The sequence below is a fragment of the Drosophila erecta genome, unplaced genomic scaffold (assembly GCF_003286155.1).
Source record: "Drosophila erecta strain 14021-0224.00,06,07 unplaced genomic scaffold, DereRS2 tig00000000-arrow-pilon, whole genome shotgun sequence".
Classification (NCBI taxonomy): domain Eukaryota; kingdom Metazoa; phylum Arthropoda; class Insecta; order Diptera; family Drosophilidae; genus Drosophila; species Drosophila erecta.
Genome location: NW_020825194.1, coordinates 26,380,782 through 26,398,598, shown reverse-complemented (window position 1 = coordinate 26,398,598; position 17,817 = coordinate 26,380,782). Strand labels below are relative to the sequence as shown.

Sequence of the window (17,817 nt, the reverse complement as noted above, 5' to 3'; positions counted from 1 at the left end):
GCCAAGTGCTGGCGTGGGCGGATCCGGAAAACATTGAGTCCGGGAACGTAATTATGCGTCTCGGTCTGGGGTGTCAACTGTCAGCCAATCGCCGTAACTTAAGCCACGCATTTGCCGCTGACAACTGGAAAAATTGCCGTTTTAATGGGCCACTCCATCGGGAGATTGGTGGCCAGTTGGCTGACCCAAAGAATGTGCTTAGCCATCCCACTGCCGGATATTTCGGTATGCGTCGAGTTAATAGCAAAAGCCATTGTTGGGTCGGAGTCCATTGGCAATTACTTTGCGGTCCATTATTCGACTTAAGGTAGTGCGGATTCCGGCAGACCTTTAGAGCTCTTAAGTCTTAGGTTGCTGAACATTTTTACTCTGAGCGGTTTTCGTGCGAAAAGTTCCTTCTATTTGTTGTTGCTTAGGAAATAGCAATTAAATACTTAAAAAAATCTTGTAAGTAGGGGTTGCATGGCCGCATAAGTGCGTTGCCGGAATAAGCAGCACGAACGCAGCACATTAAAGTATCTTTGTATCTAGCTTGCGTTCGCAGTCAGCTGCAATATTTTATGATGGCCACCATTGAACCCTCCATAAGGAGCACATAAATTCACCAAAACGTAGCCAATGTATCGCTCCACGAGAGAGCGAGAAGGCGGCCAACAATGCAGCAAAATGTTGTAGAAAAATGCCATACTCAGATGTCCTCATTCCCAGCCGCAGCCCCCAGAAACTCCCCGTTTTGCCGGCAGAGGAGACAAAAAACTACATACACATCATCATTGTCAATTGCCGGATGTGGGGCGAGTCCTGAGAAAGCTCGAGGAGGGCACGGGAAAAGCGGGACAGCGGGACAGCGGGAAAAGCAAGCAATCGCTGCCGCTGTATTCATTGTTGCCACGTAATTGCATTTCGCTATCGCAGATATTTATAGCTCCACTCGGTCAAGAGCAGCAGTTGGTAGTGGCCAATGCTTTGGCAGCAACAGATTTTCCCAGCAAATGCGGTCAACCGCAAAAGCGCAGCGGCAAAGTCGTTACAAGGATAAGGGCGTTAGAGCGCGCTGCTTGTTGTTGCCGCTGCCGCTGCCGCCGGGCATTAGTCCTTTCCAGGCATCTCGCTCAGGCATCAGGCATCTGGCATCTGGCATCTGGCATGGGGCATGGGGCATGAGGCACGGGGCACGGGGCACGGGGCATCCCGGGCAAATAAAAATAAGCAATGTCTGGGCCCGATCCGCGGCTCCGTTGTCATGAAGCGTATTGAACACCGAATGGAACGGCTAGTGCGGCCATTGTCATTGCATTCCGCTCCGCAGAGGCAACGGCAAATGGAAAACCAGGCTGTGCACTGACAAAAAAGTGGAGCACGTTGAACGATTAAAATCGAACATCGAACAAGGCAGTTTCTTCGGCCCAGTCCTTAGTGCTATTTAGTCGAGCTAAAAGGTCAAATATAGTTTTATTTCATTTATTTTACTTTTAATCACACAGCTTATATCTGTAAACAATCAAATATTTGTATATTATACTTAGAACAATCATGTAATTACTATGTAAAATTACAAAATATTATTTATCCCTGTTATATTGATTAAAAACGTTTATATTATGATCAAATCTGTACCTTTCCTATACGTACCTAGTGAAAAAACACACATTTACATCAGAACCAATCCATAATCCACACCTTAGGCTGTAGGGCCAAAGCAATTATTAATTTCAGTCCGGTTTTTCCCAGTGCAGCACATGCAAGATGCATTTTTTCTGCTGCTATGCTGCCACTTAATCGGAAAAGTACTTGGCGACTGGGCCGCATTACTGCCCGCTTAACAATGGCCACTGGAAGCCAATTCTTATTGAATCAAAGGGGCTGACTGTGATGACCGATGAATAAGATGGCTCCGGCGGACTGTCTCAGCCTGCAAGGAGTGTGATAAGCTTTTCTGGGGCTGACGAAGAACGAGCGGGAAAATGGGAAATTCCGAGAAAATGGTATGGCCAATCCACTGTTCCTGGTAGAAAAATGCGGGAATAATAAAATAATGGATTCGTTTTTCTGGAGAAGTTATAATTGTCAAATCTATACTTACAGCAATAGGCAGTGAAGTTACTTACTCAGATATTTGCTCTCGGCATTTAAATTAATTGACTTTAGAATGGCTTTCCCACTAGTTTATAACGCATTCGATGTGCACTCGCGCTGTTTATTCTCGAGTTGTGTGCCCTCCATTTGGCTGCTTCGGTGTTGGGCTGCTGAAATGTTTGAAATGAAAATGTGACCTCTGCGCGGTTGGTTTGTTGTCTTGCCGCCTTGTTGTTGCGTTGCTTTGTTGGCCACAGCAAGCGACGATTGGCGTATAAATTTGGCACACACCACACACCCAGCACGACGCACACACACGTATGTAAATGTTATTGCCAGCATAATTTTCTTTGCAGCCATTTCCCGTGCATAGCTGTTGCGTTGTTGCAGTTGCCTTGGCGCTGCAGTTTTTGCACGTTATTCGAGCCATTTGCAGCAGCAACTACAAGCGACTGCAATGCGGCAGTTGTTGTTGCCGACCGGAGGCCCGAAGTCGGCGTCGGAGTTGGAGTAATTGCCATCACGTCCTGGCCAGGAAGAGCCTAGTTCTGGTCTACGAAACGGGCAAGACAGCCAAGGATCGAAGCGGAGGCCGAAGGGATGGGGTTGCAGAGCGAAAAATGTCTTCGGTCAAATCTGTTTAGTTTTAAGTGTTAGCACAGTAAGGAAGTCAGCGAATTTCCTGCTGCTCCAATAGAAATATTTATTTATTTTTGCAACTATTTTTCAACAAGTAGCAATACAGTCAGAAACAACTAATACTTGAGTATGTATCTGAATAGCAAAATTAACCTAATTATTTCATTTAAATGGAGCTTAAAAGTTACCGTACGTTTCTTAAATGATGTCCATCTTATTGTAAACATTTTGTTTCTCTGTCGTAGGGTTCCAGAAACATTCTAAAAACTACAATGCATAATTTACGTCTGGCCATGTCCACAACTAATGTAGCAGCAGCTGGCAATGGGAAAAATGCAACAGCCATCTGCCTAAGTAATAAATAAAAAGGATATGTGAGCGTTGGCCACGTTGCTGTTGCTGCCAATTCGATAGACCGTCGCTCTTGTTGTTGTTGTCGTAGTGGCCAATGCCATTGTCATTAGCCGTTGGGCAAATAATTTACTTTACCACATTTACTTCGATAACTAACCATTGTGTTGTTGCTGCTGCTCTTGCTGTTGTCCGTTGTCCGTTGTTGCTTTTGCTTTTGCTTTTGGTTCAGGCGACGGGCGCGACCACACGCTCACACACACAAGTACACTGGACAAAATAGGGCAAACCTGAGGTCATTAGCCTGACACAAAATGATGGCAGGGCGTGGTCCATTTTAATAAATGCTTAATAATGTTTAGAGTCGAAACTGCATTACACATTACACAATTCTCTATACAATATACAAAATAAAATTAAAAATTGTGTGTTATGTGTAGAAATTGTTCTCAGTGTACTTATTGATAGCCAGATGTGGTGGCGGTGGCTGTGTGTTCCACTTATTGATTTCAATTAACATGCAACTGCATGTCTTCCCGTTGCAGCATGCAACATCCCCCATTGTTGCAGCCGCTTTTCAATCTTTTCATGGGCTAATGTTACACTTGTGCGTCGTTAGAGCTTGCCCTCTGACCCGCTTGCTCCGCCTTGCCCCGCCCCTTTCGTCCTTGCCCGCCCCTTTCGCCCTTTGGGAGCATCGCCTGCATTGTTGCTGCCGGAAGCCTGGGCTCCGATTCGAGCCCCAATAATTATCAATTTTGTGCGAGTTTGTATATTTTGTAGGGCTTTGTTTATTTACTTGTTTTTTGGCTTAAGGCATTTTGCTGCTATTTGCTTGGCAAACAGTGCGTATGCGTGTTGTGTTTTGCGGTCAGTCAGCCAGCTAGCAACGATGCCTAGTAAATTGTGGCCAAGAGCCATGTCGGCCGAATGAAATCCCAGTTCTACTCAACTGATTAAACTGTGTATATGCTAACAGCTTTGTGGAAAATAAGAGCAGTGAGGGATGCTGATAACAGCGACATTTGTTGAACGCCACTTATCATCATTGACCATGGCTATAGTGATTAAAACTAGGGAGTAAAAATAAAGTGCGGCAAACACGTAACCCTTTAAAAATTCTTATATATCTCATACTTTTTACATTAAGTAAAACAAACTAGAGCTGAAAATGAATCCCACTGATTTTAAAGGGAAGATCACGATTTTAATTGCAACCCCAACGACTCTCTTTAATTTTAAAGAAAAGTTGTATTTTATTTCAGATTTACACTTAAGTCCTAACCTGCTTTTATTTATGTACAATACATTGGCGTTATTAGAGGGACTGGGAAGCATGGGCTGTGTGTGTGGTTTCGTGAGTATTTAGTTAAATAAGTTAAATTTGACTTTGCGGCCACTGTGGTAACCGTGGAGTACGCGGAATTCGCCGCCGGCTCATCAAAGGTTTCTTGGAATTCCCACGAAGCATAAGGGTCTTTAATCCAGAGCTAATATGATTGGATACTTTAATTATTACTCCAACTTAAAGGTGCTCAATTGCACTTTCGACTATTTCTCCATCGGCCTGTTTTTGGGCTATTTTGTGGTCAGTCTTTAAAAGCAACTGTACGATTCCTATGTATTTTGAGTGAATACTTTACTTTTTATGCCTGTGCTATGTGTGAGTGTTTGTGTATGTGTTTTTGCACTGTGAGAAATCTTTAATAAAGCATTCAACAGGCTCAAGCTCTGAAGATACTCGTTTTGTAGACAGAGGCAGGTTATTTTAAAAAATGTGTTATATTCGATAACCGTTGTAGTTGAATGAACTAAATTGAAACATAAATCAGTCATTCCTCGGAGTATCGCAATTATACTCAATTACATATCCAGGCGCTTGATTTCTTCTGAGTGTACGTGTGGCAAGCATTTTAAGCCCACTGTTATTGTGGTTTCCTTCTGATCCCTCGCCATCTTTTGACTCCTTTTGATGCCTCTCTTTTTGCCTTTCTGCAGTGACTTTCAGGCCTCAACTGCCGTGACTTAAATTTTGTGTGTGTTCTATGTGCCTCCGAGTGTATTTTTAAAAGCCCAATTTCTTCAGAGCCTTCAGGTCTACATCGCCATAGTAATCCTCGCTGTAAAAATCAGAAACGGGAAGTATTAAATGAATTAAAATTCTTGCTAAATAGTATTCAAAGGGAAATTTCGTTTTCTTGGGTTTCCTTAGCCCGGCTGTTATTTGTTTAATTAAATTGTTTTGTCTCTTGCCAGTCACGCTCCGAGGAATTCATGCCATGTATGTACATGGTTAACAAGTCGGGAGAATTTGATTAGGTAACGAAAAGAATTTTATTTTTATGCGTCCAACTTCTGTTTCCGTTCCCTGCGCCTTTTTTTTCTTAAGCCCTCAGCAGCTACCCGGTTTGTGTTGTAAATTGACAAAGGAAATATTTATTAAAACCGTAATTAAAAATAATATTGTTAAAATCTTGTTACGAGCACAGCGAACGATGAGAGGGCTCAGCCCGCTCACAAGGATTTGTGGCTTGGCCAGATAAAATGGAATAGAGCAGACGGCGGGGGAAAGGACGAAGGAGACTGAGACAGAGACAGAGACAGAGCAAAGCAACAGGACGTCAAGGATTAAAAGAAGCTAGCTGGCTGGGTTGCCTTCTGGCCGCAATAACAACATTATCAGCGAACAACAAATTGCCTTTAAAGCGCAGGCAGCAAGGACAAGTGTGATGGCGAGGCACGCTTTTGCTGCCAGGACATGCATGTCCTCTTGCCCCCCTTGGTCCATTACACTCAAAAAAAAGTTACCAATTAATTACGCCTTCGAACATATGAACTACATTTGGACAAGAAAGCGAGCAAACTATTCGTTTTTGAGACAGTTTTTTACAAATCAATTGCAAGCTTTTGAAAATAAAGTAAAGTAAAACAAAATCACCAAGGCACGTGAGCTCTGTGTACTCGCATACTCGAATATATAAAAGGCGCACTGTGTTTGCGGATCTGGGCAGCGAATGACAAAAAGCGCAAGGCTATTAAATTAAATTAAACGGAATTGACCAAAAACCAAGGACAGCTGTGGGTCCTTGTTGAGAAGTCAGCGCCATAAATGTAGCGGCCCTGATAAAGATGCGGGTCACAATGGCAAGGGGGTGGCCAGTGAGGGGGCGTAAGCTGCAAAATATGGCTCTTGTTTAGTGGTCCAAAATTGTTTTCTTCTATTTATGTTTCTCATTTTTTTCGGGCATTTCCTGGCCACCACGGAGCCCTCGACTATGGGCCCCCCCCAGTCCCCGTATATATGTAACTATATTGACAAGCAGTTGCTCATAACTTCTGCCGCTGCTCTCTAGTTTATGTTCTGCCTCTGCGTTTATATCATCATTAAAATTAATTAGAGTCAAAATGTTAAAAGGATTTCATTGCCAGGCGGACATCCTCACAGATCAGTCCGTTGGCTATTATCCATCAAGAGTTACTATCCTGTTACGCACACAGTGCCTTTCGTCAGCCCTTTCCCCATCTCGTGTCTGCACTGCGGTTGGCCAGAGACTGCTGCCCAGTTACTACTTGTGCATGGAGAATTTAAGCCAACATCTGGTGCTTGGCACCGAAACTTTAAAATAGGTTTGGCAATTACGAATCAAATTACCAAAGTTGTAAATTTGAATGAGGTGCGTATATTTCGACTACAAGAGAGCTTGCTTTGATTCTATGGTCATTCACACACGAATCCTGGCAATCCTAAGCTAAAATACTAAACTAAAATGTTTTTTGAATATTGTAACACTTCTATAATCCATATTTACCTTGCACTTTATGTCGTGCATATCTAAAGACTTCAATACTAATTATACGTTTACCCATTTAGTTTTTACCAAGTGCTTGTCTGCAAACTTTTCTCTTAGTGATGCAATTACATTATCCCTGCACATTGGTGTAATTTTGTTAAAGTTAAATCATTTTTGTTTATAAACACTTGCATGTACGAAGTGCGTTATCCGTTTGAGTCCCTTTTTTCTGCATCTAACCTAAGTAAGCCGCAAACATAAGCGGGATACACAGGATTCGTATGGCGAACTGGGGAAAACAGCAACTTTTAATTGAAGATTGCTTACTTGCTGCACTTAACTGCCAGCCCGCAGCCACAACGAGAGCATTTCAAAATATATTAAAGTAAAAGATGACATCCAGCGGTCGGCGTGTGGCTCCCATGACCATGGACATTGGGGAGTGGCTAATGGCACTAAGGGCCGAGACTGAAGAACTAGGATGTAGGCGACTTTATGCTCATATTTGCCCGAAAATTCCGAGAGCTCTTTACGCGGCTTTTCTATGCCAAAAAGTGCTTATACCACACACACAAAGCTCTGCCTCACACACGCGCACACGCGCACACGCGCACACGCACACAGACAGAAGAGAGCAGAAAATGTCCTTTTGCAACAACTTGTGCCTCGAGTTTGTATAGTTTTATAATTTTTATTTAATTAGTTTTAAAACTTTTTTCCAGTGCGCCATAAATGCACACAAGCCCAGGTTCACCCATACAGCGAGAGACATTCTCACACAGAGGCAAAAGTTAAAGTTGCTAGCTTTTATGAGTTAGTGGGGGCAAAAGGAAGCCCTACCCGACTCCAAGCCCCGCCAGGACCTTTATCGAGGTGCCACTGCCCACGGTTTCCCTGTCCCCTGTCCCCTGACCCCTTTTTCCTTTTCCTTTTCCCGCTTCCCGTTTCCATTTCCCTTTTGCTTCTTGTAAGGCTGTGTGTGCGGCTGGTTCTGCGTGCAATTGTGTTGATAATTTGAAAATTCATTTAAAGTTTTTGTATCGCGTTTTTGTTTATAGAATCTAATGAATAATTAACAAAGTTCTTGTGCATTTGAAAAGACGTCAACGGCGACGAAGGCAAAGACTTCCTGCTCGCCCGAAATGCCAGCCAACATCTATTTGCCGCAAATATGACTGGCAAAGTTTTGTGTTTACTTATTATTTACAGACTCTAACGACAGGCGGAGAAAAAAATCGATATTGTCAATTTTCCTGCTACTAAACACACGATACTTACTGCTCTGTTAAGCATTTTCTATAAGGATATTTATACTAAAATAGTACAATTCGGACTCCACAAGAAGATATGACTTGGCAAGCAAGCTGACTTTAATAATATTCACAACCAAAAGCTGACCTACACAAGGAATACGATTGTTTTCTCTGAAATCTTGGGGGCACTTTAAGATTTTTAAGGCTTTCAAATAGGAGATAGAGAGCAAAAACTAGAATGGTATTGTTTTTTCTTTATATATTTTTGTTGTTTTTTGTTTTATGTATAAAATAAAATTATAATCTTATAAACAAGGATCACTTAAATGTACAAATCTCTAAATTTTACGCTTCATATTGAACGATTCCTTTCATTCCTCGATGTTTGTTTACAAAATTTTGTGTTAGTACTTCGAGCCTGAATTTGCGTGGCAATTTCGATATGTTTTATACTTGCTGACAACAGAAACGTGAAGAGACAGCAAAGTTTGACTCAGACAAAACGATAGAGATTTATAGATTCATAAATTAGAAGCACAGTACAGAAGTCAACTAAGAAGTTCGAAAATGGCAGGAAAATAGTTATTGATGTGATTCGAATTTCGGTTTGAGGCTGAGTATTATATCTCTCGATTTCATCTGATTTGTGATGTGGGGGATTTTTGGCAGGATGGGAACGGGGGATCTGAGTTGATTGATCTTGTTGTATTGTTTTGTAGTAATAGTTGCTGTTGTTGTTTAGTTATTGTTGTTAAAGTTGTAGGTTCTGGTTGTAGATGTTATGTTTATGAGGAGGAGGAGGCAGCTTTGGTTTTGGGCGCGCCCTTGTTGCGACCTTCACTGTTCAGTCCAGCTAGAAGTTCGCTCTTGCGGATGCTCTTTAAATCCAGATCGCCGTAGTAGTCCTCGCTGCAAAAGTAAATGGGACCAAGGTAAAGAGATATGTAAGAATAGGCCGAGATATGGATAAGTGAGTCGTGGCTGTGATGTGTGGAGTATAGACAGTGGAGTGAAAGTTAAGACGTTGAGGGATGTGGTGATAGTGCTAAGTGATGTAGGCGTGGCAGAAGACCTCAAAATAGGTTAAGATTGGTGGGCAAACCCAAGAATATTTGAAGCTGTCTGAAAGAATGCTTCCCTTTCTTGTAGCGAAAATAAACATAAACACCTTAGGCGGGATTATGTACAGGAACTTCTGTAAATTTTGAAATTTTACTTTCCATATGGGAATCTACATATGTGGCCTTTTCGAATGTCGCGATTTAATTAGGATCGAATTATCGAATTACCTAATCACTGCTTTTGTCCCCAACTAAGGCGATTATCGCATATTACTTAAGTGGAAGCAAGATGACCTCTTAGCCTGTCCTCTTTGGGCATTCGGCGTGCAAAGCAAGACACATATTGAAAACTAAGCTTTCAACTTACCAGCCGGGAACATCCTCGGGATCCTCGCAGTTGCCAGTGCCATCGCTGTCGCCGATCTTGAACACCGTGCCGATGGGGCAGCCGTACTCGCGTGCCACGCCCTCCAGGCAGATGTAGTACTTGCGGCAGTCCTCGGGGTGGGCGTGGCGCGAGAAGGAACCGGCGTTGGCCAGCTCGCCAGCCGCCGGGCAGGAGAATCCGTTGGCCACCTCTGCAATAATTAGTTAGTACTTGAGTATTGACTCTGAGCACCTGTTGAACTGTCGAACCCACCTTCGTTCTTGCATTCGGGCACCTGATCAGCCCACATGCACACGCGAGCATCGCGATCGTAGGCCAATCCGGGGGAGCACTGGTATCTGGAGGGCTCGCCGTTCCAGCAGTTCCAGAACACGTCGCATTTGTTCTCATCGGGGAAGATGCCGTACAGGCGGGAGCAGTGGGGGGTGGTGATTGGGGGCTCTGCGCAATTGGAATGAAAAATTTCATAAGCCTGACCCATTCATATTTTACTAAAAACTTACCAAGCTCCGTGCGATCGCCGCAATCCACGTTGTGCAGATAGTCGCAGTTTTCAGTGAGGTATTTGGAGTCTGTGGCATCGAAAGCCAGGCCGTTTCCGCAGGTCTTCAGCTCGGAAACGCCGTTGTCACACTTCCAGTACTTGTCGCAGGACGTGTCATGTGGATAGAATCCAAAGTCGTCGGGGCACTTAAAGCTGCTTTGGGCCACAGCTGTAAGAGGTGCAATTGAAGGTAGGGAATCAGCAACTTGCTCATAAGCTATAGAACAATAAAACTTAGAATTCGATCATATATATTATATAATAATATATTATTGTATATAAGTGTAGGGACTGTGCGTGCAATTCCATTTCGACTGTTGTCCAGAAAAAGAAAAAGTCTGCTACAAAAAGCCATTCGCAGGAAAGTCACAGACGAATTACGGCATCTCAAGCCATGCAGATGCAGATACACGTATCCGAGATGCTTATTATCATTATGACGGCCAGACGAGCTCGACGATGATGACGTTGGGCTCGCCCGTTTGTCATGTGGCCCAAAAGGCATTCACTTTAAAAAGTCTGATGCCTGACAGAGAGACGACGGTTGCCAATAAATCTCGAAGGCAACTTTCAGCAGTCGCAGACACACAGAGATCGCTGACAGCTCAGGGCCAACTGCATTTACTTTTGTCTTGTGCCATGTTTTGCTCTCCCTCGTTTTCGGGTATGGAATTACAGCGAACCCTGTGACAGGGAGTTGAAGCACCTGAAATGCGCAACCAAGGACTTCGGCCCTTTCCTCATCCGTCGCCGGCCTTGTCAGTTTTTGTGGAATCTGAGCTCAATGCAACCGCAGGCGTAACGAACTAAATTGCATTTGTACATCCAACTAATGCGGTATTTGCCGGCATTTTCTATACATCTGGGATGCAAAATCAAATGGCAGCAGTCAAAAAATAATTACCCACGTATAGTCTGGCATTGAAAGGAGATTCGCCTGTTGGGTGGCTCGTTTACGAGTGTGTGTGTGTGTGTGTGATAATCTAATTGCAAAGCCGCAGAGTTGCGGTCACGTTTCATTTCCAATGTGAAATGTTCAATCAAAAGTGCGCATCAATTGCCTAAGCCCGGGGCTAAGTCCATGGTCAGGTCCCACGTGGTCCGCCAAAAAGGACCCGCGTTGGGCGCCATAAAAGCAGGTGCAAATCGCCTGGGAAACCACATGAATGCAACAATTGAATGAAAACATAGAAAAATCAACTGGTTCGCTGGTTCGCTGGTTCGCATAAACAACGTGCAATTTTCATTTTGTAAACTAATCAAATATCAAATTGTACATTTGCGCAGATTCTGGGCTCATGAACAGCCTCGAATGAATCAAAAAGGTGGCTCCCGCAAAATTATTTGCGAACTTTAATTAAAACTGTTATTTTCGCTGCGTATTTATTTTTAGCGAATAAATGCTGTATTGCCTTACATACTCGCACATACATATGTATATGGTTGGCTTAGGCAGTCATTTAGCCAGCTCGGAGTCGCAAAAAACATTGGTTGTTTACTCGGTCTACGTTTGCTTCGCATTTGTTTATTGCAATTTTGTTAATTACGCAGTTTGATCACAGCCGCAATTTAAATTTGCATTTAATATCGCCGCTCTTGAGCTTGTTATAATTTTTAAATTCACGGAATTCCAATTTATTACTCCCGTTCCCGAGTCTGCGACATCAATTAGCCGAGCATTTCATGGTTACTTAGTCAGGAAGCTGGAATCCTTCGCCATTTCAGCTGCGAAGCAACTTTGTTGCACCTGCAAGCTGCGGAAAGAGTGCAATCCGGCCAGTTTCTTGCTGCAGCGGCCACAGGAATGGACCGCACTGCTAATGCCTTTGTACACATGATGATTTTGCACTTACGCTGTGTGCTTCCGGCCACATGTTTTCTACGCAATTACTGGCACACCTGGTGCACAGTGCGTATGCGCAATATTTCGCAAGCTTAATGTGGCAAGCAAGCAGCAAGGAACTACAATAAGGTATTTATATTTTTGTATACTCAAAACTTACGCTAAAAACATTTATAAACGAATGATTGATTGACTTGTGTTAGTCTTATTCTTTGTCTTATTCAATCTATATGAAAAGATGTGCAGATTTGGGTTGCTGGAGAATTCCAGAGAATTCAGTTTATTTATTTGAGAACTTGTAGCGAGAAGTAGGGTTTCAGTCCAACCCACAAAATGACTCACACACTTAACACTCTGTTCGGATTCAGTTGAAACCGATAGCATCTAACCAAATCACGCGCTACTTTATCCATTATCTAACAAGAGCCGAGATTCTGTTGGCATGACATAACGGCTAAACTAGCCTCGAGCAGACCGCAAGAGGAACGAAAGCGAAAGCCAGAGGCCCAACTAGCCCACATTCTTGTTGGGAACCGGTTCGGCCAGATTCTAGACCGACCACTAACCCACTCTGAAGTCTGGCAATCAGTCGGGTGTCTTTTGTTCTCGGCGGTGCCGCCCGGCGCACCTTGGAAATAAATAGTTTGACCGGCATGCCAATGCGATTCGAACTGCATGGAGTATATGGCGCACACAGTATCACAGTATATCAGCACTGCAGTCCACGTGAGCCAGCGAATTATTTATAAGCTAGTTAGACTGATTGCCTGGCGTGGCAGGCCATTTAATTTACTGTTTGGCCATAATTGGTTTATCTATCAGTGCGGAGCGCTTAATTACATTTTTTGCTCCTTTGGTGCAAACAATGCGGATGGGTGTCTATGTGGCTGTTTATGTGCATTTAAATAATATATTTTTATTGACATTTTAACAGTTAAACCGACATTTGTGTTGGTCTTATTGGTTGATTGCACACCATTGGCATTGGCCGACCCCGGTCGCTGTTTATCATTCGTACGTCCGGTCGTCCATTAACATAATCATTTAATTAACCAAAAGTGTACACAGCGCTGGCACAAATTACAAACTCTGCAGAGCGCCAATAAATGAAATTAATTTATGTGTTACTCAAATGACAGAGCCTGTCAAGATGCAAATGAATTCATAATTTGAAATTATCAAGTGAATGCGTTAGCCAAATACCAAATGCCCGTGCTCTTCAATAATTCATGGCCGTAATCCGTAGTTAGATGCGAAACGTATCGATACTTCTTCTCTTAATCTACAATCTGCAATCCGCAATCTCGAGCAACGTATCTTGGGTCGCCCTGCCGGGAAGATACTCGTAACGTGACAAATGATGACAAATTCCCATCGCATGCCGGCCAACTCAGTTGTCAGCCCATAAATACCGGTATCAGAGCAATGAACCCCACCAGAGTTTGGCATGCAGGCAAATTCGGGGGCATTATGAAGGACCCGTATGAAGGAGCCATAATCGCCGCCAGCTCCTGCTCCTGCTCCTGCGGTTGCAGGCCCAATCACAGTCGGAGTCGCAGGTTGCCCATTTGGAGGCACTCGGCGCGGCGGCACAAGTGTGTATCTATCATTTGCCGGGCTGTTTGCAACTCCGGCTGGCGTGGTGTTATTTTTATCGCTGTTTGTCTTCTTGTCTGGCAAGACATCGCCGCCGTATAAATCAAGAAAATTGCTGACATTTAAGCACGTTTCGTTGGGGAGCCTTTGGCCCGCCAGGTATTTACATTTGCCCGGCAACAACGGCACTCGAGTATTTCCGCTAAATGTTGCCGTCTTCCAAAAACTGTTTTTGCATACGCTGCGCCGACAACATCGTAATGATATTTAAATATTTGCCCACATTGGTGGCCGGCTGTCCGTATGTGGGTTAATCTGTATTTGGATTGTTCAGTCTATTGTTTGTCTATTACTTGATAGTTGCTGTTGTTGGCGGAGGGCGCGCAGAAAGATACTCAACCGATTCGATGATGTATACGAGTTTTGAAACACAGAATATATGGAAATTAAATCGGTATGTAATGCTGTAATAAATCCAACTAAATTTGAAGCATTCAAGAAGAAGTTACGAATTTTTCAAATAACATTTAACGTTTTTGTGTCACTAGAAATCCTCGATAGCTGAGACTGGTTTTAGATCGGGCAATAAATATGTTGGCCTAGGAAGACTTAGCCGGTTTCATGTATTTACCGCTGAATAGATATGACTTTATTTGGAATTTAACGCATCGACGCTGCCGCTCTCAGGAAAAATTGATTTTCAAAGCACGACGGCCCCGCCAAAATTGGCATGCAAATTGAGTTTTAAAAGCGTTGTATTTTGGCCCTTCCCGCTGTTGGCCATAAATCAGCATAGATAGCCGAGCGCGTGTGCTGGCCTGGCCTAATGCAACCTATAGAATTCGGCACGCCCAGTTGCATGTCGGCCCTTTCATTTGATTTTGTTGCCACAAAATAAAAACCTTTCAGGCGTGACTTGCTGCCGCTGTGTGGCAATAGCAAAATAAAAAACAGCAAAATGGCACAATTTATTTTGTTTGTCTTTGGCCACATTTTTTTCAGCTGCGGTTGGTGTTAGTTTTTGATACCGAACCGCAAGAAGGAAAAATAATCAAGAGTCGAATGCGGAAATTTATTGTGCGCGCTCTCTTTTTTTTGTTCCCAATTTTTGAAATTTTGCCCCCCTTAAATTGTTTATCGTCGCGATTAGCGGCCTGGCTTTAACATTTTCGAACACTTAAGGCCTGGCATTGAAGTGGGCTTGAGTGAGTTCAACTGGCGAGTGCGGTTGCATAATGAATGCCAACTTGAACTTGACAGAGCATTTATAATTCGGTCTGTTGTTTAATAACTTGGAAAGTACTGGTAATTAAACTGGGTAGCGAAATTGCTTTTGCGGCCATGCTCGACTTGGCAGAAAAAATGCATGGCACGCAATTCGCAAGCATTTTTAGGTTGAACAACCAAAAAGCGAACGGGTTTGGATTTGGTTTTCGGGGAGTGGCTACACAGTTGCGTAGTTCAGATTCCTGAGCCTAGCCCAGGTGTATCTCATCTTCTAAAGTGTCTGAACTTTTCAATGTCAATGTCAGAAATGGCGTATTCCGGCCTGACCACACCTATGGCATAGCTCAAAAGTTGGAGGAAAAAATCCGAGGCTGCGGGCTGGTTATCTAATGCAGCTCGAATCTTTATATTGATTACCACACCGGCACCAATTTCGCAATCGAGTTGCAGCGGAGCTAGACGATCGTCGCTGTTGTAACCTCTGCCAGCTTTTAAGGCTTTCCGATGAGGTAATGAAATCGAACCGAATCGAATGCAGAGATGCAGAGATGCAGAGATACACCGACACAGATACGCGGATACAGATACCCTGCATCGCAATCGCAATCTGTGCGTCCGTGTGTCTGCGTGGAAAACTCAGCCTGGGCTGGGACTTGCTCAATTGCATTTCCCTCTGGTTGGCTTCGTTTCGTTTCAGCGTCTGGCTTTTCGCTTTTCGCTTTTCGCTTTTGCTTTTCGATCTCGAGTTAGTTTCAGTTTCTGTTTTAGCTGCGATCGCTGGTAAAAGTGGAGCAGTGATAGTTGATTTACCCGTCGTTGCACAAGCACACTCTCGATTTTTGCACACTGATTTTCAGCACTCAAGTGTCCTTCATGTTGCGCAAGCGGAAAAGCATTTTCCACTGGCCGCTCCTCTTTCTCTTCTCTTCATTTCACTTAGCTAGCTAAAGATACATACCGGCTCCGAATAATGCCACAAACACCACGAGAAACTTCTTCATTTTGCGAGTGTAGTTATTTGTACTTTAGTTGGGATCGGGACCGACGGAACCGCACTTGAAAAAACTGAGGCTGAAACTCAAACTCAAGCTCAAAAACTCTTAGCTGACTGCGCTCCACTGGCACCGCGACTTGAAATGTGTGTGGTTTCCGTCGAGCGGTAGCTTTTTATACCGCTGCGCATGCGCAACGTCGCGAACAATCCACACGTAAGCGTCGGCGTCGGCGTCGCCGCGACGCTTGCGTCGCCGCGAGCAGCGGCATTGCAACGGTATTCGTAGCAGCCAGCTTTTCGCCAGCTGCGTGGCGAACCTCTCTCCTTCACTCTCTCTGGCCTTTCCACATAGCTGAGCTTTATTTACCTCGGCTTGCCTGTTTGGTATGCATGCAGCGACGTTGGCAGAGCAGCCGCCGCCGCAGTCGCCGTCGCCGTCGACAGCGACAGCGACGTCTATTGTTTTGTGGCTTAAACCATTTGTCAATTGATCTTTTTTTACTTCCAACTCCGGCTGCCTGCGCCTTGCATTTTTTTCTTTTCTTTCATATTTTTTATGTACTTTTAAGGTGGGGGTTGCAAATGGAATTTTCGCCTGAAAAGTTCACAACGAGTGAATTGTGTGATTGTGTGGTGCGCAACTAGCATTCAATTTGTATCTGCAACTAATCACGGCTGAGGGCACGGCATCTAGCAATCCAAAAGATACGTAGATATATATTTATGGCTGAACTTCACCTTAATAAAAATACTTATATTTACCAATATCTAGTTGTTTTCTATATGTTATTAAATGGGATAGAAACATTATATTTTAACGTAGCTAGTTATTATTATATTATTTCAATAAAATTCACATTTTATTAAAATTTAAGGTACAGGAAGGAATCGGACAAAGTTGCGAAGACTTTCGGACACATATGCAAATATACAAAAATCGCGTATACGCCGCGTTGGCTGCTGCAAGCAAGACTCGGCTTAAATTTAATCAGCGCCATTAGCTTGATTTCCTAATGCGATGGTCAACCGGTGGCCGGCAATGCAATGCGAATTATGCACCGATATCCAGCGACGCGCCTCGCCAAGCAAATAAAAATAAACAAAGTGCACAGCCATTTAGCCCATAGTCACTCAACTGGCTGGCATTTAAAACAGGCCGTCATCTCGAATGCAGTGCGTGCCAGTAAAAGGTAGGCCAGCCAGTATTTTTTGCTGCGGCTGCCATTTGCTGGATGTGTTGTTGCTGCGACTATACGGCTATAGCTATTAAAACTGACCCAGCTCGGCGGTCAACGGCAGCCACTCTGCGGCGCCTTCAAGTGGCAAGAAGAAAAATCGCAGAAAATGTGCGCAATTAATGGCAAGAAATGTGATTCAAGGTTTCGGAATGCAGGAAGAATATGAAATTACAGCCAGCTCACAGACTGCGGCAAAAAGTTACAGCTGACGATGAGGGCAAGTCGATCTGGGGGCACTGAGAAAAATCTTAAGTTTTGACTTCATAGAGTGAGGAAAACTGCAATCATTTACTGCTTATAACATCAAACTTACAGTAACAACAACGGCGTTTGAGCCAAGCTACACTTTCTAGTCCACTATAAAATATTTTCTTAAGTCAAACGATCTCTTTTTTTCAGTTTTATAAGGCAGTTTATAGACAGTTCTGCAGTAACTGATGTGTCTAATGAGCAGTAAAATTGTTGCAATTATTATTACGATAATAATGCCAAATAAATTAGGCTCAAGCAGCTTTAGTAATATGAAAATACTTTTAACAAAAACACAACGACAGTTTACGAGTTAAGGTAGCCAAATTTCACTACATGTTAGTTTCGACTAATTACTAGTGTTCTTTTTGGTGATTTTTTTCAGTGCTGGGCTCGAGTTCAGCCGAGTTCGGGCGAGCAGTGTTGCCTGCGCCTGGGTGTTATTGAAGTGGAGGCTAGAAGACTTTAGGCTGGCTGCCTACATGTCCAGACAGCGAACCAGTTTCAGAAGTGCAAAAGCGGCACAGCAGCCCCAACTGCAGAAAAGCAGCAAAAACAAGCCAGCTA

General features: G+C 43.6%; 1 protein-coding gene across 2 annotated transcripts; it reads right to left on the bottom strand.

The window, feature by feature from the left end:
• Positions 1 to 4,315: 4,315 nt before the first annotated feature.
• LOC6552800 (protein obstructor-E) lies at positions 4,316 to 15,948 on the bottom strand. 2 transcript variants are annotated; one of them, XM_015153970.2, is made up of 5 exons: positions 15,728 to 15,948; positions 10,063 to 10,272; positions 9,812 to 10,000; positions 9,539 to 9,749; positions 4,316 to 5,186 (listed from the first exon to the last, which is right to left on the bottom strand). In XM_015153970.2, the coding sequence occupies exons 1-5, from the start codon at positions 15,768 to 15,770 to the stop codon at positions 5,132 to 5,134; spliced, it is 708 nt and encodes a 235-aa protein (XP_015009456.1). In that variant the 5' UTR covers positions 15,771 to 15,948; the 3' UTR covers positions 4,316 to 5,131. The 2 variants fall into 2 exon arrangements, with proteins under 2 accessions (XP_015009456.1, XP_001979028.1); XM_001978992.3 differs by lacking the exon at positions 4,316 to 5,186 and adding an exon at positions 8,770 to 9,019.
• Positions 15,949 to 17,817: the final 1,869 nt, after the last annotated feature.

What these genes read in the sequence shown, in the direction of transcription:
- LOC6552800 (XM_001978992.3), bottom strand. Translation starts at nt 15,770, where the DNA reads ATGAAGAAGTTTCTCGTGGTGTTTGTGGCATTATTCGGAGCCG. An exon ending in CGGCGATCGCACGGAGCTTG is followed by an intron (nt 10,001 to 10,062) that starts GTAAGTTTTTAG and finishes CCAATTGCGCAG; the next exon opens with AGCCCCCAATCACCACCCCC. An exon ending in CCCGAGGATGTTCCCGGCTG is followed by an intron (nt 9,020 to 9,538) that starts GTAAGTTGAAAG and finishes TTACTTTTGCAG; the next exon opens with CGAGGACTACTACGGCGATC.